The sequence below is a fragment of the Branchiostoma floridae genome, chromosome 7 (genome assembly GCF_000003815.2).
Source record: "Branchiostoma floridae strain S238N-H82 chromosome 7, Bfl_VNyyK, whole genome shotgun sequence".
NCBI classification, from domain to species: Eukaryota; Metazoa; Chordata; class Leptocardii; order Amphioxiformes; family Branchiostomatidae; genus Branchiostoma; species Branchiostoma floridae.
Genome location: NC_049985.1, coordinates 21,278,644 through 21,298,115, shown reverse-complemented (window position 1 = coordinate 21,298,115; position 19,472 = coordinate 21,278,644). Strand labels below are relative to the sequence as shown.

At 40.6% G+C, this 19,472-nt stretch overlaps 1 protein-coding gene across 1 annotated transcript in view; it reads left to right on the top strand.

The window, feature by feature from the left end:
- The first annotated feature begins 10,783 nt into the window (after positions 1–10,783).
- Positions 10,784–19,472, top strand: part of LOC118420163 — a 40,185-nt gene continuing 31,496 nt past the window's right edge. Inside the window, exons 1-2 of the mRNA XM_035826874.1 lie at positions 10,784–10,864; positions 15,937–16,124. Of these exons, the coding sequence (XP_035682767.1) occupies positions 10,801–10,864; positions 15,937–16,124 (252 nt within the window). The 5' untranslated portion in view covers positions 10,784–10,800. The remainder of the gene's footprint in view (positions 10,865–15,936; positions 16,125–19,472) is intronic.

Genomic DNA, 19,472 nt, shown 5'->3' with positions numbered 1-19,472 from the left:
TGCTTTTTTACTTTTGTCGGGTACATTTCTGCCACGTTTCTGCATGCGGCTGGGTGCATGCGTTTGCTGTGGATGCCACGATTTTTTTTTTATTTTGGCTGACATTATTTTGCACCAATCACAGCATGGAAAAGTAAAATCGACTAACCCGCATGATACGGGCATCGTGGACTCTGTTGCGCAATATATTTTAGAACACTCGGACAAACAACACATACCAAACTGTAGACCTGGTCTTCAATTTGTCCTAGTCTTCTGCATCCAGTTTCTCTCAGCACTGGTAAGATTGACTGTCGGGGACTTGGATTCAGGTCGAGAATGTCCGAAAGATTGTCCGATCTTTAGCGAACCATATCGATTGTATTCAGCACCCAGGTAAGATAGTTTTCCACTAGCGCTGCTTTCTACAAACGTTTGACCGTGTACACCAATGTTTGTTGAGTTTTACTTCTGCTTATTGCTGTATCCTTACGATGATTTTTGTTCCAAAAACGCGCCCGCGTCCCTTGCTTACAGAACTGTCCAAAACCCCTGGCCGAGACATGGTTGGAGACACACGCAGACAAACTTTCAAAATCATGCATCTTCTTACGAACAGCTTCTTTTGTGATAAGTGATTAAGTATAGCAAGGGGAGGTTTCAACACAATCACTAATAGTTTTTCCGTATATTTATTACATGCATTAAAACATCGCTAATAGGTAGATTAAAATGTCCTTGTTAGAAACAAAATAAAAACGATGTCCTGTTTACATTGACCAAAGGTTGATATTGGCCACAATATTGCAACAGTTATATCCTACTGTGTTTCATCACCGATGAATACAGATTCCTATACATTATCTATTAATGCCCTTAATTAATCTTGAGTCCTCCATTATGCTAAGTATAGTTTCTTAAACTTTATTCGAGAATACACAAAAAAGAATTCATTACATTCACAATTATACACGAAAATGCATCCACCTGTTGACAAAAACTGTCACAAAAACAATTAAAACAAAACTAGTAATCCTATTCAAAAACACCAATAAAAGCTGAAATATTGTCCATGATTGTTGTTCTGCTTTTTTTTAATTTATCAGGTGTATTTCTGCCACGTCTCTGCATGCGACCGGTGCGTGCGTTTGCTGTGGATGTCAACATCCTTTGTTGTGGGTGACATCATTTTGCACCAATCGCAGCGTTGAAAAGTCCCCTTGATCAATGTTTATGAAACGGGCATAGTGGACTCTGTTGCGCAGTATATTTTAGAATACTCTGACAAACAACACGTACCGAACTGTAGACCGGGTCTTCAACCTGTCCTGGTCCTCCACATCCAGTTTCTCCCGGCACTGGTACAAGTGATTGTCGGTGACTTCAAGTCGAGATTGTCCAACAGATTGTCAGGTTGTATTTACCAATAAGGTAAGATAGTTTTCCACTGGCGTTACGTTCTGCAAAGAAACGTTTGACCGTGTAAGAGAATGCTCTACTGCTGCTTATTGCTGTATTCTTTCCGAGAGATGACAGGTTAATGACCATGGTGGATCCCATATTTCAAGTTATCTCAAGGTTTGCACCGAAGGCGCGCTCGCCCGCGCAACCTGCGTACAGAAGTTCTGTCCAAAACCCCGAACCTGGGTACACACGCGTGCAGACCAACTTTCCCTTTATTGAAGGTAAAAATGTTGATTGTTTGTGCCGTTGTGTTACATTTTTATTTCAACCACGTTTGTCGCAAAGACGCCCCCGCGCACGGTGCGCTCAGAACCGTAAAATAACCCTGACCGATACGACACTGCAGGCACGCGCCGACCAACTTTCAAACTTATGTATCTTCTTACGAACAGCTTCGTTTGTGACAACTGATTAAGCAGCAACTAGAATTTTAACCCAATCATTAACAGAAGTTCTGTATATTCATTACATGTAACAAAGAATGGCTATCAGTGGAATATAGTATCCATGGTAGAAAGAAATGTCCTGTTTACATTGACCACAGGTTGAAGTTTGCCAAAATATTGCAGCAGGTTTATGGTACTAATAATTGATCATAGATAAGCACATAGGACTTTAATTTGTCTAAATTGTACATGTACATGTACATGTTGACAAAAACGGTATCTATGAATTAAAAAAAAACTTTAAACATCCACAAGAAAGGATGAATAAATTCTGAAAGATTGTTGTGACACCTTTTATATCTGTCACGTACATTACTGCCACGTTTCCACGCACGCACGTACTCTTTGTTGTGGATGACATCATTTTGCACCAATCACAGCATTGAAAAGTCCCCTCGATCAATTTACATAATACGGGCATTGTGGACTCTGTTGCGCAGTGCATTTTAGAATACTGGGACAAAAACACGTACCAAACTGTAGAAAAGATCTTCATCTTGCCCTGGTCCTTCACATTCAGTTTCTTCCGGCACTGTCTGTGACTTCAGGTTGAGCTTGCCCAAAAGATTGTCCAACATCTAGCGAACCGTACCGACTGTATCTAGCAGTTTTTCACTAGCGCTGCTCTCTTCAAAGTCTAGAAATAGTAGCATCTTATTGTTATCTAGGTATTGTTGTATCCTGAGCTGGAACATTCAAAGCCAACAGCAAATATTTATACAGCAAGGGATTGAAAGCTTTATTTGGAATTTGATAATCATTAGACAAAGCAGACGCACCATTATCAGTTAAAAACAAACCCTTCGACACTTCTGTTAAACCTATTTTGCTCTATGGATCTGAAATTTGGGGCCCATTCAAAAGTCCTAAATCTTGTCCTATTGAAAATGTACACTTGAAATTTTGTAAACACTCACTTAATGAGAGACAAACAGAGGTTTGTGGTATATATAATAAAACGAATGTATGTCCCAAAGACGCGCCCGCCCGTGTCCCCTCCATACAGAACTGTCCAAAATCCTTGGCAGAGACATGGTTGAAAACACACGTGCACGCAGACCTGCATTCAAAGTCATGCATCTTCTTACGAACAGCTTTGTTTGTGATAAATGATTACGTATCGAGGAGGTGGTTGAACAAAATCACTAGACGCCTTTCTGTATATTCATTCCATGCATCAAAACATCACTAATAAGTAGAATGAAATGCACTTGTTCGGACAAATTAAAAACGATGTCCTGTTCACAGTGACCAGAGGTTGAGGTTGGCCAAAATATTTCAACAGTTATATCCTGCTATGTTTCATCAACTGTAAATATTGAAGCCTATGAATCTGCGATTGATGCCCTTTATTAACCTTGAATGCACGTTTTGCTATGTATAGTTTTTCAATCATTATCATTTGAGAATTCACAAAAGCTTACATTACATTACATTCACAATTATACTCGAAAATGTGTCCACATGTTGACAAAATTTTCATTATCAATTCAACCAAAACTAGCAATCCTCTTAAAAAATGCGAATAATAGTGGAAATATTGTCCATGATTCTTGTGCTGCTTTTTTACTTTTGTCGGGTACATTTCTGCCACGTTTCTGCATGCGGCTGGGTGCGTGCGTTTGCTGTGGATGTCAACATTCTCTGTTGTGGGTGACATCATTTTGCACCAATCACAGCGTTGAAATGTCCGATTGATCAATGTTTATGAAACGGGCATAGTGGACTCTGTTGCGCAGTATATTTTAGAATACTCTGACAAACAACACGTACCGAACTGTAGACCGGGTCTTCAACTTGTCCTGGTCCTCCACATCCAGTTTCTCCCGGCACTGGTACAAGTGATTGTCGGTGACTTCAAGTCGAGATTGTCCAAAAGATTGTCAGGCTGTATTTACCAATCAGGTAAGATAGTTTTCCACTGGCGTTACTTTCAGCAAAGAAACAAACGTTTGACCGTGTAGGAGAATGCTCTACTGCTGCTTAGTGCTGTATTCTTTCCGAGACATGACAGGTTTGTGACCATGGTTGACCCCATGTTTGCACCGAAGGCGCGCTCGCCCGCGCAACCTGCGTACAGAATTTCTGTCCAAAACCCCGAACCTGGGTACACACGCGTGCAGACCAACTTTCCCTTTTTTGAAGGTAAAAATAATGATTGTTTGTGCCGTTGTGTTACATTTTTATTTCTACCACGTTTGTCGCAAAGACGCCCCCGCGCACGGTGCGCTCAGAACCGTAAAATAACCCTGACCGAGTCGACGCTGCAGGCACGCGCCGACCAACTTTCAAACTCATGTATCTTCTTACGAACAGCTTCGTTTGTGACAACTGATAAGTAGCAACAAGAATTTTAACCCAATCATTTTTCTGTATATTCATTACATGCAACGAAGAATGGCTATCAATGGAATATAGTGTCCTTGGTAGAAAGAAATGTCCTGTTTACATTGACCAAAGGTTGAAATTTGCCAAAATATTGCAGCAGGTTTATGGTACTAATAATTGATCATAGATAAGCACATAGGACTTTACTTTGTATAAATTGCATTTACAATCAAACCAAAAAATGTCTGTACATGTTGACAAAAACGGTATCTATGAATTAAAAAAAAAACTTACTCATCCACAAGAAAGGATGAATAAATTCTGAAAGATTGTTGTGACACCTTTTATATCTGTCACGTACATTTCTGCCACGTTTCCACGCAGGCACGTACTCTTTGTTGTGGATGACATCATTTTGCACCAATCACAGCATTGAAAAGTCCAATCGATCAATCTACATAATACGGGCATTGTGGACTCTGTTGCGCAGTGTATTTTAGAATACTGGGACAAAAAACACGTACCAAACTGTAGACAAGATCTTTTTCTTGTCCTGGTCCTTCACATTCAGTTTCTTCCGGCACTGTTAAGATTGACTGTCTGTGACTTCAGGTTGAGCTTGCCCAAAAGATTGTCCAACATCTAGCGAACCGCACCGACTGTATCTAGCAGTTTTCCACTAGCGCTGCTCTCTACAAAGTTTAGAAATAGTAGCATCTTATTGTTATCTAGGTATTGTTGTATCCTCAGCTGGAACATTCAAAGCCAACAGCAAATATTTATACAGCAAGGGATTGAAAGCTTTATTTGCAATTAGACAATCATTAGACAAAGCAGACGCACCATTATCAGTTAAAAACAAACTCTTCGACACTTGTGTTAAACCTATTTTGCTCTTTGGATCTGAAATTTGGGGCCCTTTCAAAAGTCCTAAATCTTGTCCTATTGAAAATGTACACTTGAAATTTTGTAAACACTCACTTAATGTTCCGAAGACTGCATCTAACCTTGCTGTACGTGCTGAATTAGGGAGGTATCCTATCCAACTGGAGGCCTCTCTAAACGCGATCAAATATCTCATTAGAATTCAGCAGAACGTGCTAGCTGAGAGTCTGCAAGCAGACGCTCTTTTATGTCAAGTAAATCTAGATTCATCAGGTACTAAATGTTGGGCATCTGGTGTTCGCAAAACTTTGGAGGAGTGTGGTTACCCGTTTGTTCGGTAAGCCCCTCAATAAACAGATTCAGATGTATCCCACCTAATTCCTGCAATCCACCAGCGTCTGAAGGATATTTATTTCCTGAATTTCCTAACCAACATTCATAATGATAATAAAGGTTTAAGTGCGAAAAACAAACTCCGAACGTACAGACTACTCAAGTCCACATACAATGAAGAACAGTATCTGAAAATAACAAACATTCGGCACAGAATTACCATCGCTAAACTAAGAATCAGTAGCCACAAACTGCGAATTGAATCAGGAAGGCACAACCGCACTCCTCTAGAACAAAGAGTCTGCCAATTTTGTACTTCAAATATGGTAGAAGATCAAGCACATTTCACTGTTGATTGTGATATGCATGCCAATGATAGTAATATTCTATTTAATTACGTAGAAAGTAGATTCCCTTATTTTAGACACATGAGTAGCACTGACAAGTTTGTATTCCTCATGCGTTTTGACAAACCAACCATAGCTAAACCCATACAGTCCTATATTTTCACAATTACCAAGAAGCGAGAAGAAGTCGAACCTCCATATTAGACAAGATTTGTGATACTTTTATATGTATATATGTTTTGACTTGTTGCGACTTGTACTTAGCTCTGTTGGGCAAAAATGTACAATAAACGTCTTCATTCATTCATTCAATGATTGACCGTGTGCACGAATGTTTGTTGAGCTTTGCTGCTGCTTATTGTTGTATCACCCGCGAGACATGACAGGTTTGTGGTAATATAATAAAACAAATGTATGTCCCAAAGACGCGCCCGCCCGTGTCCCCTGCATACAGAACTGTCCAAAATCCCTGGCCGAGACATGGTTGAAAACACACGTGCACGCAGACCAGCTTTCAAAGTCATGCATCTTCTGACGAACAGCTTAGTTTGTGATAAATGATTACGTATCGAGGAAGTGGTTGAACAAAATCACTAAACGCCTTTCTGTATATTTATTCCATGCATCAAGACATCGCTAATACGTAGAATGAAATGCACTTGTTAGGACAAATTTAAGACCTTGTATTGTTTACAGTGACCAGAGGTTGAGGTTGGCCAAAATATATCAACAGTTATATCCTGCTACGTTTCATCTACTGTAACGGGGGCCGCCCTAAGATGGTTCCCGTCGAAAGACGGTACGGATTTTTTGCTGATCTTATTATCCATAAGTACACCGTGTTTGTTGCCACTGACTATGCTGATTACAAAGGTAAATAAACCAAGTCCATGCACAGAGCTTTCATTTGCATTCCAAGTATACTTTAACATATTTACTTCATGTTTTTTTAAAAACAGAATTCTAACAGTAATGCTGACAGTGCTTAATCACTGCGGTTTTCCGGCCTCTGCATATTGGCGGCTCGTGTCGCTAACTATACGAACTCTTCCAAGCAGTCACACAACTGCCATGATACACATAAATAAAGCTCCATAAAACACTATGAATATTGGTCTTCAAATGTTTGTTGAGTAGAAAAGCAACCAAACGGAAGCTACATAAACATTGCCACCATTGTACTCCCAAGGGAGTGTGGCCGTGAAGGTGGCAGACTAGAGATCGCTCCAAAGATTTATTTGACTGTAACAAATGATTCGTGCTATGTATGAAAATAAGACTTGATAGAGAGATGCAGATGATATTTTCATATAATCAGACAGAGTTTTGTTGATGTTGGCGGTGTCATTTTTTTGTAATGGTTTTTTAGTCGGGCATTCACAATCAGTGCATTCAGCCCATTGCCCGTAAAAACATCAGCTGGATTGTTCTAGGTACAGCCTTCCTCATGTGAGACAAGAAGTACATACAGTCACGATTTTACTATCAAAAGAAAGCTAAAATATCATACAATTGATTTTTTTCTGTGTACTTAAATTTACCACTTACTTCTAAAGAGAGCAAAATGTAAAAAAGCGTACCAAGTTAGGCACACTGTCCAGCGTAGCATAAAATTGGAAGGTAACATACACGAAATTGTCTCACAGTGTTTGCCGCTTGTAACACGCAGCGCGAAAGGTTTATGAACCACATTCATGCATTTCTTATTCAAGTATGTTGTTCAAATCTATGTGTAAAAAATTCAGTCATCAAAATTTGACCTCTCTCAGGCAGCTAGCGATGGAGTGCCATGAGTTTGAGCGCAAGAAAAAGCTTACCGTGTTGGGGCACCTCTCGTTAAATATTGAACCCAATGAATCTGCTATTGATGCCCTTTATTAACCTTGAATGCCCGTTATACTAAATATAATTTTTCTATCATTAATATTTGAGAATACACAAAAGCTTACATTACATTACATTCACAATTATACTCGAAAATGTGTCCACATATTGACAAATTTTTTCACTATCAATTCAAGCAAAACTAGTAATCCTCTTCAAAAATACGAATAATAGCAAAAATATTGTCCATGATTGTTGTGCTGCTTTTTTTATTTTTGTCGGGTACATTTCTGCCACATTTCTGCATGCGGTTGGGTGTGTCGTGGATGTCAACATTCCTTGTTGTGGGTGACATCATTTTGCACCAATCACAGCATTGAAAGGTCCCCTTGATCAATCTTTCTAAAACTGGCATCGTGGACTCTGTTGCACAGTGTATTTTAGAACACTCGGACAAACAACACGTACCGAACTATAGACCGGGTCTTCAACTTGTCCTGGTCCTCCACATCCAGTTTCTCCCGGCACTGGTACAAGTGATTGTCGGTGACTTCAAGTCGAGATTGTACAAAAGATTGTCAGGTTGTATATTTAGCAATCAGGTAAGATAGTTTTCCACGGGCGCTGCTTTCTGCAAAGTAACGTTTGACCGTGTACACGAATGCTCCACTGCTGCTTATTGCTGTATTCTTTCCTAGTCATGACAGGTTTGTGATCATGGTCAATCGGCTGTAATACCAGTGTACAAAGGGCCTTGGGGTATTGGCCCACTCTACCCTTGTGCCAAATTTCAAGTCATTCGGTCCACGGACGACGGAGATAACGTGTTTTGAAGACAGGAGAAGAAGAAGCATTATATTTCACCATACCTATGGTATGACTGAAATATAATTACGAATACAATACATTTCACCTTACATGTGGTATGGCTGAAATATAATGACCCGCCATGAGGTATAATATATGGTGCCATATTTTATTTATTTTTATTTATTTGTTCAGCTGTTAACAAACAGCCAGGGTTACCCAACTAGCCTGGGGCTATTACCAAGGGCTAGCCCTGTACATGTTCGCACATGCTTACACACAGCGCGGCGCGGCGGGTGCCATAATTCATGGTCGGTTCCTATAAACCCCAGCCGGCACGCCATGACCTAAATCGAACAGTTTTCGAACAGGTTTTCTATGCAGTTCGAATCGCTCCGCGAAAAACGCTTCTCGCGCGTCAGGTGGATGGAATTTCATCCGAGTTTTACAGCTGCTTTAGACCTGATTGCCGGCCTTTCTACCAAGATTGCGTTATATGTGTCATAGAGGAATATCATGTAATCTCGATATGACCCATTTTTGTGGGATTTTATAACTATTATGTCTCGTTTTCTGATCATATTTGTTACACAGTGACATTGGAAAAATGGTGGTGCCATTATGAGCTAAATTTTCGACGAATTTGAATATCGGGGCAAATGCATTACGCCTTCGATTATTTTTTTCAATGACTAGTGCACCAGAATTGTTGAATCTTCTACTATAAATCTTGTTAAAATCTTGTTGGTTTGAAATCTTGGAAGGTTTGTAATTCCATGTTTACTGAGGTCACCTTTTCGACTGTTTTAAATCCAAATGTTGCAAGTCGTTGGTTTGGTTGATTCGAGTGCAATCGACTTTTAACACAAGTATCGGCACCAATATATCTCTCCAGTGTTTTCAAAAGATGCCTTAAGAAAAACTACACGTGAAGACGGAGTGATTTAGCAAATGGAGTCTTAGTTTTACGGTAACTAGTACGTAAATACAATGGCGCGGGTCCGGCGTGCGACCTGTGGAACGGGCGCTGATGCAAGCGCTGAAGCGTTCCTTTTTGGACGCCTATGATGAGGTGGCCTCGCGCGGTTCAAATTTAAGCCTTTGTTGCCCTCGAAATTGATAATATGCCGAATACCACATGAAAGAAGAGACTTCGGTGCATTTTACGCACTAGATTTCCTTTCGTTCTGAAATCTGCTGTGAGGTAAAACGCAGCGGGGAACTTGCGCTAAAATCAACTGATTTTAGATCATATCATCAAACGGGTGGAGGTAAAAGTCGGTTTCAAAAGTACGTAAGAGTAAAATGGAAACCTTGAAAATTGTAAACGTGATGAAATATTGATTGTACATAGTTGTAAACTCGAGCGACAAGCTTTTTGGTAGGTAGTCCCGACGCCCGGGGTTCATGGAACGTACAACTGTCTCAAAACGGCGCGCTGTTCGCTACGGCAGTCAGTCAGAAATTTTGAAGTTGGATTTAGATCACTTCGGGTTGGTATATTGACCTGAAACTCGGATTTCATAAACTAGGGACCACCGTAAACAAAATTCCGGTCATAAACTTTAAGATTTACGGAGAGAGGATCTGTCCCGGTTGGATAATTGCTAAATCGTCAAACCCGGTGCGTTCTCTTCTGGAATCAAAATTATGACATGACTTCACTGAATATCGGGGCAAATGCAGTACGTCCAAATAATCTGTAATAAATCTTTTACTTTCAGAAACTAGAAGGTTTGCTTTTTCATAGGCAGGAGATTTTCTGTTGGTTTGACATCTACAACAGGTTCAAAACAACAGGGGAATTTACGCGAAATTCACCTAATTTGGGATCGTATTTGTGACAGGATAACGGTACACAATCGGTTCAAAAATCTATATGAGCTACAAAGGAGGCTAAAATATTGTGAATGACAAGAAATTAAGAAGAAACGCAGCTGTATACTCCAGCGACAAGCTTTCTTGTGAGGGGTGTTGACACCCGGAGTCATGGAACGGACTACTTTCTCTCGCGGAAGGAAAAGAAAACTGCATAGAACTCTCGGCATGGCGTGGCGGCTGAACTCCGAATAAACTACGGAGTCCGCTGTCGAAAACTCGAATAAGGGATTCGGACGCTGGAATTGATATTTTTACATTTTTTTCTAAACTTTGCTTTGAAAAGTGTATTTTTGTCGTATGTTATGAATAAAATGCATCAAAACAACTTACTTGTAATATACCAAATCTACAACTGCGATTGGATCAGTTCATAATCTTTTATTACACAAGTTATACATAATAGTTAAACTTGGGAGGTGCGTACAAAGACGGCTTAAATATTGTGCGAAACAATTAGTGAAAAACAAACATTATGCATCTTCTAGGTTCCTTCCAGCCTTGTGACCATGTGGAAGGAAGTCCTGCTGTGCGTCTGTGGCGTCACAGCCTACGTCATGGCAGCTCCGTCTGGTGAGTTTATTAATAAATTTTATTGCAAATTCTTGCCCGTGGGCAATTGCAGGTAACATAAAAGATTCAAACAGTGTAAAAACAATATTACAAGTGTCTAGTCTAGTCTAGTCTAAAAGTAGTAAAAGCTAACACTAGATCCTGAGTTATTGGAGGGTCTGCATGCCTTTTTCCGTTAAGCGTTATGAGCCATTTTAATTCACCGTTAATCGTTACCGACCTGCTCTAATTCACCGTTAAACGTTATCGGTATATTCTTCGTGAAGCGTTATTGGTCGTTTTAATTCAACGTTAATCGTTATTTGTTATCCCGAATTCACCGTTAAGCGTTACCAAATTACCATAGCAAATCGTAAGTTGTGTGAGCGCGCCCCTGTGTGCGTTTCTATATAACGTTAGTGTACCCTAGTTAGCAAGTATTTTCTACAGTTACCGAGGCGAAAACAAGACGAAAGTTTACTATTTCGGGGGTAAAATGTTGCCACAATGGTGATACGTTATATCAAAGGGAACTTTAAAATATACCTAAGTTGGTGGCGCTGCGAGGGTGTAAGATTACCCTTCTAGATTGCCGAGAGGGGAGTTATGTCACGGAAGGGAGTTTGGCACGGCAGCGAGTTTGGGTTATATCCCTAGCATGCTTTGCGCCGAAAAGACGTTATCTTAACCAGGTTACCCAGGACACAAAGACTTCGTATACACGCCGATGCGCCCCGCTATGCTCAGTGAGCCGGGGTGTGGATTTAATTAGAGGACGCTGTGGAGGAGCGTGGTTTTGTGGTGTTACAAGGAGAACTGTTTTCTTTTTGTCAGTGAATGTTTAATAGGAAGTTTGGGTGGAATTTGATGGCCTCTTTAAACAGCTCTTTTCTTTCGTGATTGTAGAAAGATCAGTTTGACATAATACGTGTTTCGTCTTGATATTTGGTATTCAAGTACCAGTTGCAGGAACGGGGGTATATTTAGAAAACGGTTCACCTGGCACTTTCGTCGGCACTGCAGCGGGGAGAGTGTCTGCGTGTGTGTATTTGCGGACAAGATAACTCGAGACGCTGTGGATCGTTTTGCATGATATTAGGTACTTATGTAGGGGTTGGGAAACCGAAGATCTTTCGATAATTGGCCTCCTGGCGACAAGTTGCGGTACTGCAGCGGAGCGTCAAAGTTGTCGATAAAATTATCCTCAAGTGGCAGGTTCCCGATTTTGACTAGTAGATACGTCTTTGGGCAGGGAGATAGTCGTGCAAGTTTGGGCCCCCTGGTGGCTTGTTTGGAACTACAGGCGCCGATTTCCTTTCAAACTTTGGACAAGAATAACTCGAGAACGTGTTGACAGATCGTCATGAATTTTGGTATGTAGATAGCCTAAGTGATGACTTACATAATGAAATACGTATTATGTAAATCAACAGCTAATTTGCATAATTAATGAGGAAAGTCTATATATCTACTGCATTCCATGATAGGACTTTCAAACTTGTCACATATCTTTACCTTGAATCTTTACCTTGAACCACAGCCAGTCGATACCCTTGCGGGTAATAAGGCTGTCCTAGTTGTGGCGGTGGTAGCATCAGTAAGAGAAGTGGTACTCATGTCTGTCTGGGTGCAGTCTCCATTCCTGCCCCAGTCTTGTCTTGAACTCTTTCACTGACTTGCTATTCACTGTGCTCTGTGAGAGTTTATTCCATGCTGGGGTAACTCGTGTGGGAAAGAAGTGTGCCCTCGGGCCCGTAGCTTTTTGGATTTGATACTTATACTGGTGCCCTCGTGTGTTTGATGCCAAGCTTGGTGTAAACATGGCTCTCCCGCATAGGTTGCAGTGGTTATTCACTCTAACTGTGTCAAGCCCGTGTGTAGTCTTAAACAGCTGGATTATGTCAGATCTCTGTCTTCTGAAGTGTAACGTGGGTAACTCCAGCGCTTTTAGCCTTTCTGGATACGTGAGATGGGATATACTTTTCACCAGTTTTGTGGCTCGTCTTTGCACTCTTTCCACTGTGTCTCTGTCTCTCTTGGTCTTGGGGGACCATATTGTTGTATATATATGTAAGTGAGAAAGAGAGAAATGTCAATAGATATTAATTATGCAGATGGAATCCTCATTTGAATAGTTAATGAGAAAATATAATAATCCCATAGTGGTACATGCTGGGGATTTCATACTTACAACATTACGAAGCTTGGTGAACATTATTAGAAATAAATCATGCAAATTTCATTTAATGAAATGCTAATTATGTTAATCCGGTGTCATATACATATTTGATGAAGAAAGTTCACAAATACCCTACATTTTAGGGTAAGACCTCATTTCGCGGAAACTAGCTATACTTATCTAGGTAAAAAAACGGCGTGGTGCGGGTGTGTCTTCTGTTAAGAGCATAACTTGAGAAGGTGTGAACTTGGGAAAAGAAGGTCAAGTTCCAAAATAGTTTCCCTACCGTTCCCTACCGTGTCTGTGTATGTATGTGTGTTTCTTTGTTTGTTTGTTTGTTTGTTTGTGGACAACACTACCCGAGGTTAGTTGGGATGGATAAAATGAAACTTCCAACCGCTGCAAACACACGTTCATGCAGTCGCTTGCTTTTGGAATAGGTCCTCTGAAGAAATACATGAATGAAGCCTTAAAGTCTTGAATAAAGGCGTGATTATTTGGCAAAAGTATGTGTTCATGAAACTCTAGTTAATCATGGGTTCTCCTCTCTTATGTCAAGGGCCTTCTGACAGCGTTTCTACAGTCATTTGGCCAGACCCCCACACGATAGATATTATTGAGATCGGGTTGTGGTCTGGTATCCAGGCTAATTTTTTTTGGATGGGTCGCAAAGATATTTGTAACGTGGGTAGGTGTTGTGACCCGGACATTTTTTAAGTGTTTCGGGGTCCTCTGATGGCTAAACGTGGTACTTAGTACTGCCGCGAGACTTCTCGGTTTTGTACCTTAGGTTGTGGACGTCCTGTGGTGTTGAAAGGCGTAATGGCACAAAGGTGACGACATAAGGTAGAAGTGATGTAGGTTTGGGCCCCTAGCAGGTTGTCGTGAAATTGCAGGATGTTTTGTAAATGTATTTGTAAACCCCTTGGTAACAAATGGTTTACATCGGTGAAGGTTAGACATTCATTTAACAAGGTACGACAAAGCAATTACTCAAGTAACTGGATATGATTTTGGAAACGCTCAGACGTTTCAGATAACATCCAATATCTTTCGTCAGTGACACTGAAGTGATCAAAGTTCATAGTGTTTAAAGTGTATAGAAAATCGACGCACACTGACCAGTATCTTGCATTTGACACTCACAACCCATTGAATCAGAATCTAGTAGTGATAAAAATTCTTTTCCACCGTACCGGGAAGACAACATCATTAACTCAAGTTAAGAATACACAGTGTCATCTATGTATTAAAAATACAACATTATGTACCTCCAAGACATTAAACGCCTTGTAGCAAGGTCGCTGAAACAATTTTGAAACCATCACTGAATGACTTATAATTATGATATTCAAGCAACGCAATTAACGTACATTGCGTCATCGTGACGTCATAATGTCTATAATCAAGACGACAGAGAAAAGTAGCTTTCCGGATCATGGACATTCCGGAAGAGTCCTAAAGTTTTCAAGACTTATAGAAACGTAACGGAGTCTTTTTTGGCATTCTAACGGCATTCTACTTTTCGTCAACGGCTTGTCTATTCAAGTCATAAAAGTAAAGCACATTTTGAAATACTGACGCCATAACGTTTGAAGGTTAAGGATATACAGAGTCATATGAATACAAAGTTATGTACCTCTGAAACATTAAACGCCTTTTAGCATGGTAACTAAATAATTTTTGAGATCGAAAAGGCATTCAACAATCGCTCAATGACTTATTGAATCCGATTCAAGCATCAAAATTGACGCACATTGCGTCATCGTGACGTCATAACGTCTTAAATCAAGACAACGGTGAAAAGTACTTTCCGGGTTCCCTACTCTCGGAGTGAGTTACATAGTTTTTAAGCCTTGTAGATAAGTAACGAGGTAATTTTAAGCAGTCAAATTGGCTCTCTACTCTTTGTCGACGGTTTTTACTATGAAATTTAAGTGACTAAAGTAATGCTCTTTGTAATCTTGACGCCATAACGTTTGAAATTTAAGAATATACAGTGCCATCGATGTACTAAATACAACATTATGCACCCCAAGACATTAAACGCTTTGTAGCAAGGTTCTAAAGTAATTTTTGAAATGCAAACGACATTTATCAATCTCTCTATGACTTATCAAATCAAATTCATGCATCACGTTTAAGGCAAATTGCGTCATCATGACGTCATAGCCTCTAAGTTCAAGATAAGGGTGAAAAAGGAGATTTTCGGGTCCCCGATTTTTTGTCACATAGTCTTAAAGCCTTGTAGTTAAGTAACGAAGTAATTTTTAGTAGTCTTTCTACTCTATGTCTTTTTGCTGGTAATTGGTATGCTAGTTTCTTGGTTTGTTGGTTAATTTTTCGGTCGGTCGATTGGTTGTTAAGTTGCTTTCTAAACAATCTATCTAAAAAATTCTTCAAAATGAAAGATACAAGGATCTGATTTGGAGCTCATTGTACGTATTTAGGCATTAGTCAGCAAACTTGCCTAGCACTGCATTCCGGTGGTCGATGGATCGGTTGTTTCATTTTTTTTTCTTTATACCCCGTTTCTACTAGGACTGCGCTCTCGCCGCGCTTTCTCTGCGACCTAAAATTTGACATATTGCTCAACGAATTGTAGCGAAAGGAAACGAATTTGTTACTCTTTGTGACTTTTGTTGTCTTCTCAGTCAGACTTTAACGTTTTATATGACATACCCAGTATGAAAGTGAAGGTTACCCTGTTTAGGTCTCAGTGAGAGCGCAGCATGTCCGCCGTCTAAGTGGAAAGGGGGCATTACTAGAGTGCTACATGTGTCTTATCAATAGCAACTGAGAGATGTTATACCTACAAACCATGTCATAGCCAGCAGCAGGTGATGAAACATCAATGTCTTAAGCCTAATCCCACCTACACACAACAAAAATCTGCTTTTTTTTTAACATCCAGTTCCGGCTAGGCAGGTCCACCGCGAGAAGAGAGCCGATCCAGCCCCGGCCAGGGAGACACCCCGCGCGAAGAGGGCGGCCCCGCTGGCCTCCTTCGTGGCGGGCGCCGCTAAGAATGTCGGCGGGCTGGTGGTGGACGCCCTCGGGGACAGAATTGCGGAGGGAGTCGTGGAAAATCATCAGGAAAAGGTAGGCTAGGCGGCAAAAGGCAATGATAGTGAGGAACAACTATTTTAACTTTTCATACAGGCGACACTGAAAATCCAAAAATTTACAAATCTTTGAAGTATGTCAATTTAAATCAAATAATCAGCTGGACCGACTACTCTCAGAGAACTCCTCGAGCGCTCTCTTCATAAATTCCTAGGAATTTGCAATAGGCGGGCTAAATCGCAAGGTTCTGGATATGCTACCATTCGTTGCTAACAACAACTTCCACAGTTACACCTCAGCCTGTGAAGCGCTACAACTCCAAACTCTCGAGGATCGACGTGTCACGCTGTGTCTGAAGTTTGCACAGAAACTGTACAAGTCTGAACAGTACAGACATTGGTTTCCACGGCTGCGAGGAGATATAAGTGGGAGGGAAACGAGACAGAACAAAAAACTTGACCAGTTGCCAGCCCGCACTGCACGATACGCTAAGAGCCCACTCCCCTACCTTGTCCAGCTCTTGAATAGCACATTGTAGTATCAATCAGAACGGTCAATCAGGATGTTTTTAACTGTTTGTACATAACGTTATATATATATATATATATATGTGCTCTTATTTTAACCTATCATTAAGTAAGATTTTTCAATGTACCTCTTAATGTACATGTAATGGACATGTAATTCAGCCATCCGGCTGCCAAGTGTTCCAACAATAAAACCCATTTATTTATAACTCTGGTGACCTCACACAGTAATTGCATCAAGATCGGTCATAGGTTGTAGGTTTCGAACCACTCACACCGGGAAGGACATGGTTTCATCGGATTCTAACCACGGACCACTGGGTTATAGGCCAAACACCTTGCCGTTACACCACACGCTCCTACTCAAGATTCTTTTCAAGGATTCCAATGATCTGTCAAATGTCTAAATGAAAAATGTTTTCGTGTTATTGCCCTATGGACTCTATCCAATCCTTTTACCTTTCTTTATGCAATTCCAATGGTTTCTATTCTACACTAAAGCTAAGTATTCCAAACGTAAGTAATTGTCATGTAGGCGGAACTCAATTTCATGTATGCAATGAATAGTACACAAGAATGATTGTTGTGTTTGTTGTAAGAAGAAAGCTTTTTTAAAAAAGCTGGCCGATGCGTATTTTTGGAAAAAGCCTAGATGTTAAACAAAATCGCCTGAAAAGAGGGTGGTTAAACATCGAAGTCTTGAATTGGTCTATTTTCTATGAAAAGACATCCCATTGGATTTGTTGAACAAAGAAAAAAATCAGTTGTAAGTGGGGTCCGAACCCAAGCCTGCCAAACAAGGCTGCGATCTAAACGCATCACTTTAGACCGCTCGGCCACACTGACTCGGTTGCGCAATATGCGTTTAAAAGGGCTTTAAACGAAGGACTACGTTTTTTTAGACGATCCATTCAAACCAAACGAACCACTTAACAGCTTGAATCTACTGAATGATTTGTGTTTAAAGAATGAAACGCAAATATTGACAACTGATATATCAGTTATTGCAATTTTTGTGTCCCTTTGAACAGGTTTTTTGCTGCGGTCCAACAAACAGCAGCTAGCATTGACGTTAAGGCTAATTAACATAATCTATCCATATAAGAGAAATCATTTGTACTCTAGTTTGTGAAAAAAATGACACAAAATTTTACCAGATACGATAAACTTGATTATGTACTGCTCTACTCCAATATGACCATATAAATATCTAATATTTGAGTTTAATATAGCTATATTTTTACTACTTTTTCTACCGACGGCCACAACTGTTATAACATGCCATGAAGGGCAGGTTATAACATGCTTGGTTATAAAATGCCATTTAAAAGGCTTGACGTAGGAAGGGCATGATAAGAAAGGCTTGATCCATGCATGCATCCATGCAAACCAAACGAACGGTTGAAAGAACCGCTTCTCTCGATTCTCTCGATAAGCAATGGATAATGTCGGTTTGACGTCGCAAACGGCTTGTGCTAGAACGACCAAACTTAGTGACTTTTCCTGGGATATTGTTGGCAACAATTTACAAAAAATAGAGTAAGTTTATAATTTTTCGTTTTCACTCGGATTTCATCACTACTTGGTATTTTCTTACAGAAAACATTTATACGAACGTTTTCAATCCGTTTCAATGGGATTTTAGGTTTATGTGTTGAAAAAGATGCACCTTAATACATTTACGGTTGATAATCCAAGATGGCGGATAGCTAAAATACAGATGACGTCATTTTGACGTCGTTGCGTCGGCTTTTGACCGCAGAAGTCTTATAACACTTAAATATTGATAAGAAACCTTTATTGTTAACTTTTTGTTTTAAATATTCAAGTATTATGGGAATTCCCTTTTTATAAAAAAGATCAATTAATGACGTCATAATTACGTTATATTACGTCATAATGATATAAAAAATTCAGGATCATAAAACTTGATGAGCATATCATCCCCTGCAATTTTGGTGATCGCACAGTAAGCCGGGGGGGGGGGGCGAATGACCCACCCCCCCCCCCCCCCCCAGGCCAGGGAATAGGGTTAAAGTCAGAGATCTCCGCGGGCAACGGCTGCTGCATTTTGACCCTTGGCTGCGATACTATATGCGGCGTTGCGCACAGGAGTTGCACTTGCACTTGCCCTAGTCCCATCTGCCGCAATCGACTTGCCCGCCAGCGCATAGCCAAGGTAGGGCATGCTACGCACTCAAATAATATGGCAGTAGATGAGGAAATGGACGAGCTCTTCACTCAACTTTCAGAACCTATAGGCGTCATCCATATCCGACAACGACGGTGTAGATCCTACGGGACCTTAAGACTACCACTGGGCTCAACACATCTGTAGGTCCACATGGAACCGGTACCAGAAACAACAACTGCAAGAGGTCCATTGAGTTCTGCTCAAGAACTGGACCGTATCCTCACCAGCCGACGTTGGCACACCGGTACCGTGATACTCACCTGTCACTGGGGAGCTGGGGAATCCTAACAACAGGCTGATCGCCATGACAGTTCGATCTTCGACTGCAAAGGAACTCTTTAAACAAAGCTCACGTCAAGGTTGACAGGCCCAGACTGCGGTTCCCAGAATCCACTTCCCCGTCATGCACTAAGATAACAGTTGGGTCCACCATATAGTATACAGCACCTTGACTTTTCAAGAATCCTTTTTTTGCAACAAATAATAGAGAAAGACAATGAAAATAGACTAAATACATTCATTTAAATGACTTTTGATGAAAAAATACCAGGTAATTATTTTTGGTGGCTTTGCGTAAGCCGTTCTAGCGTTATACGATATGAAAGTTGGCGCTGGCCTCACTGAGTAACCCCCGCCCCCCCCCCCCCCTTCTGAATAGAACTA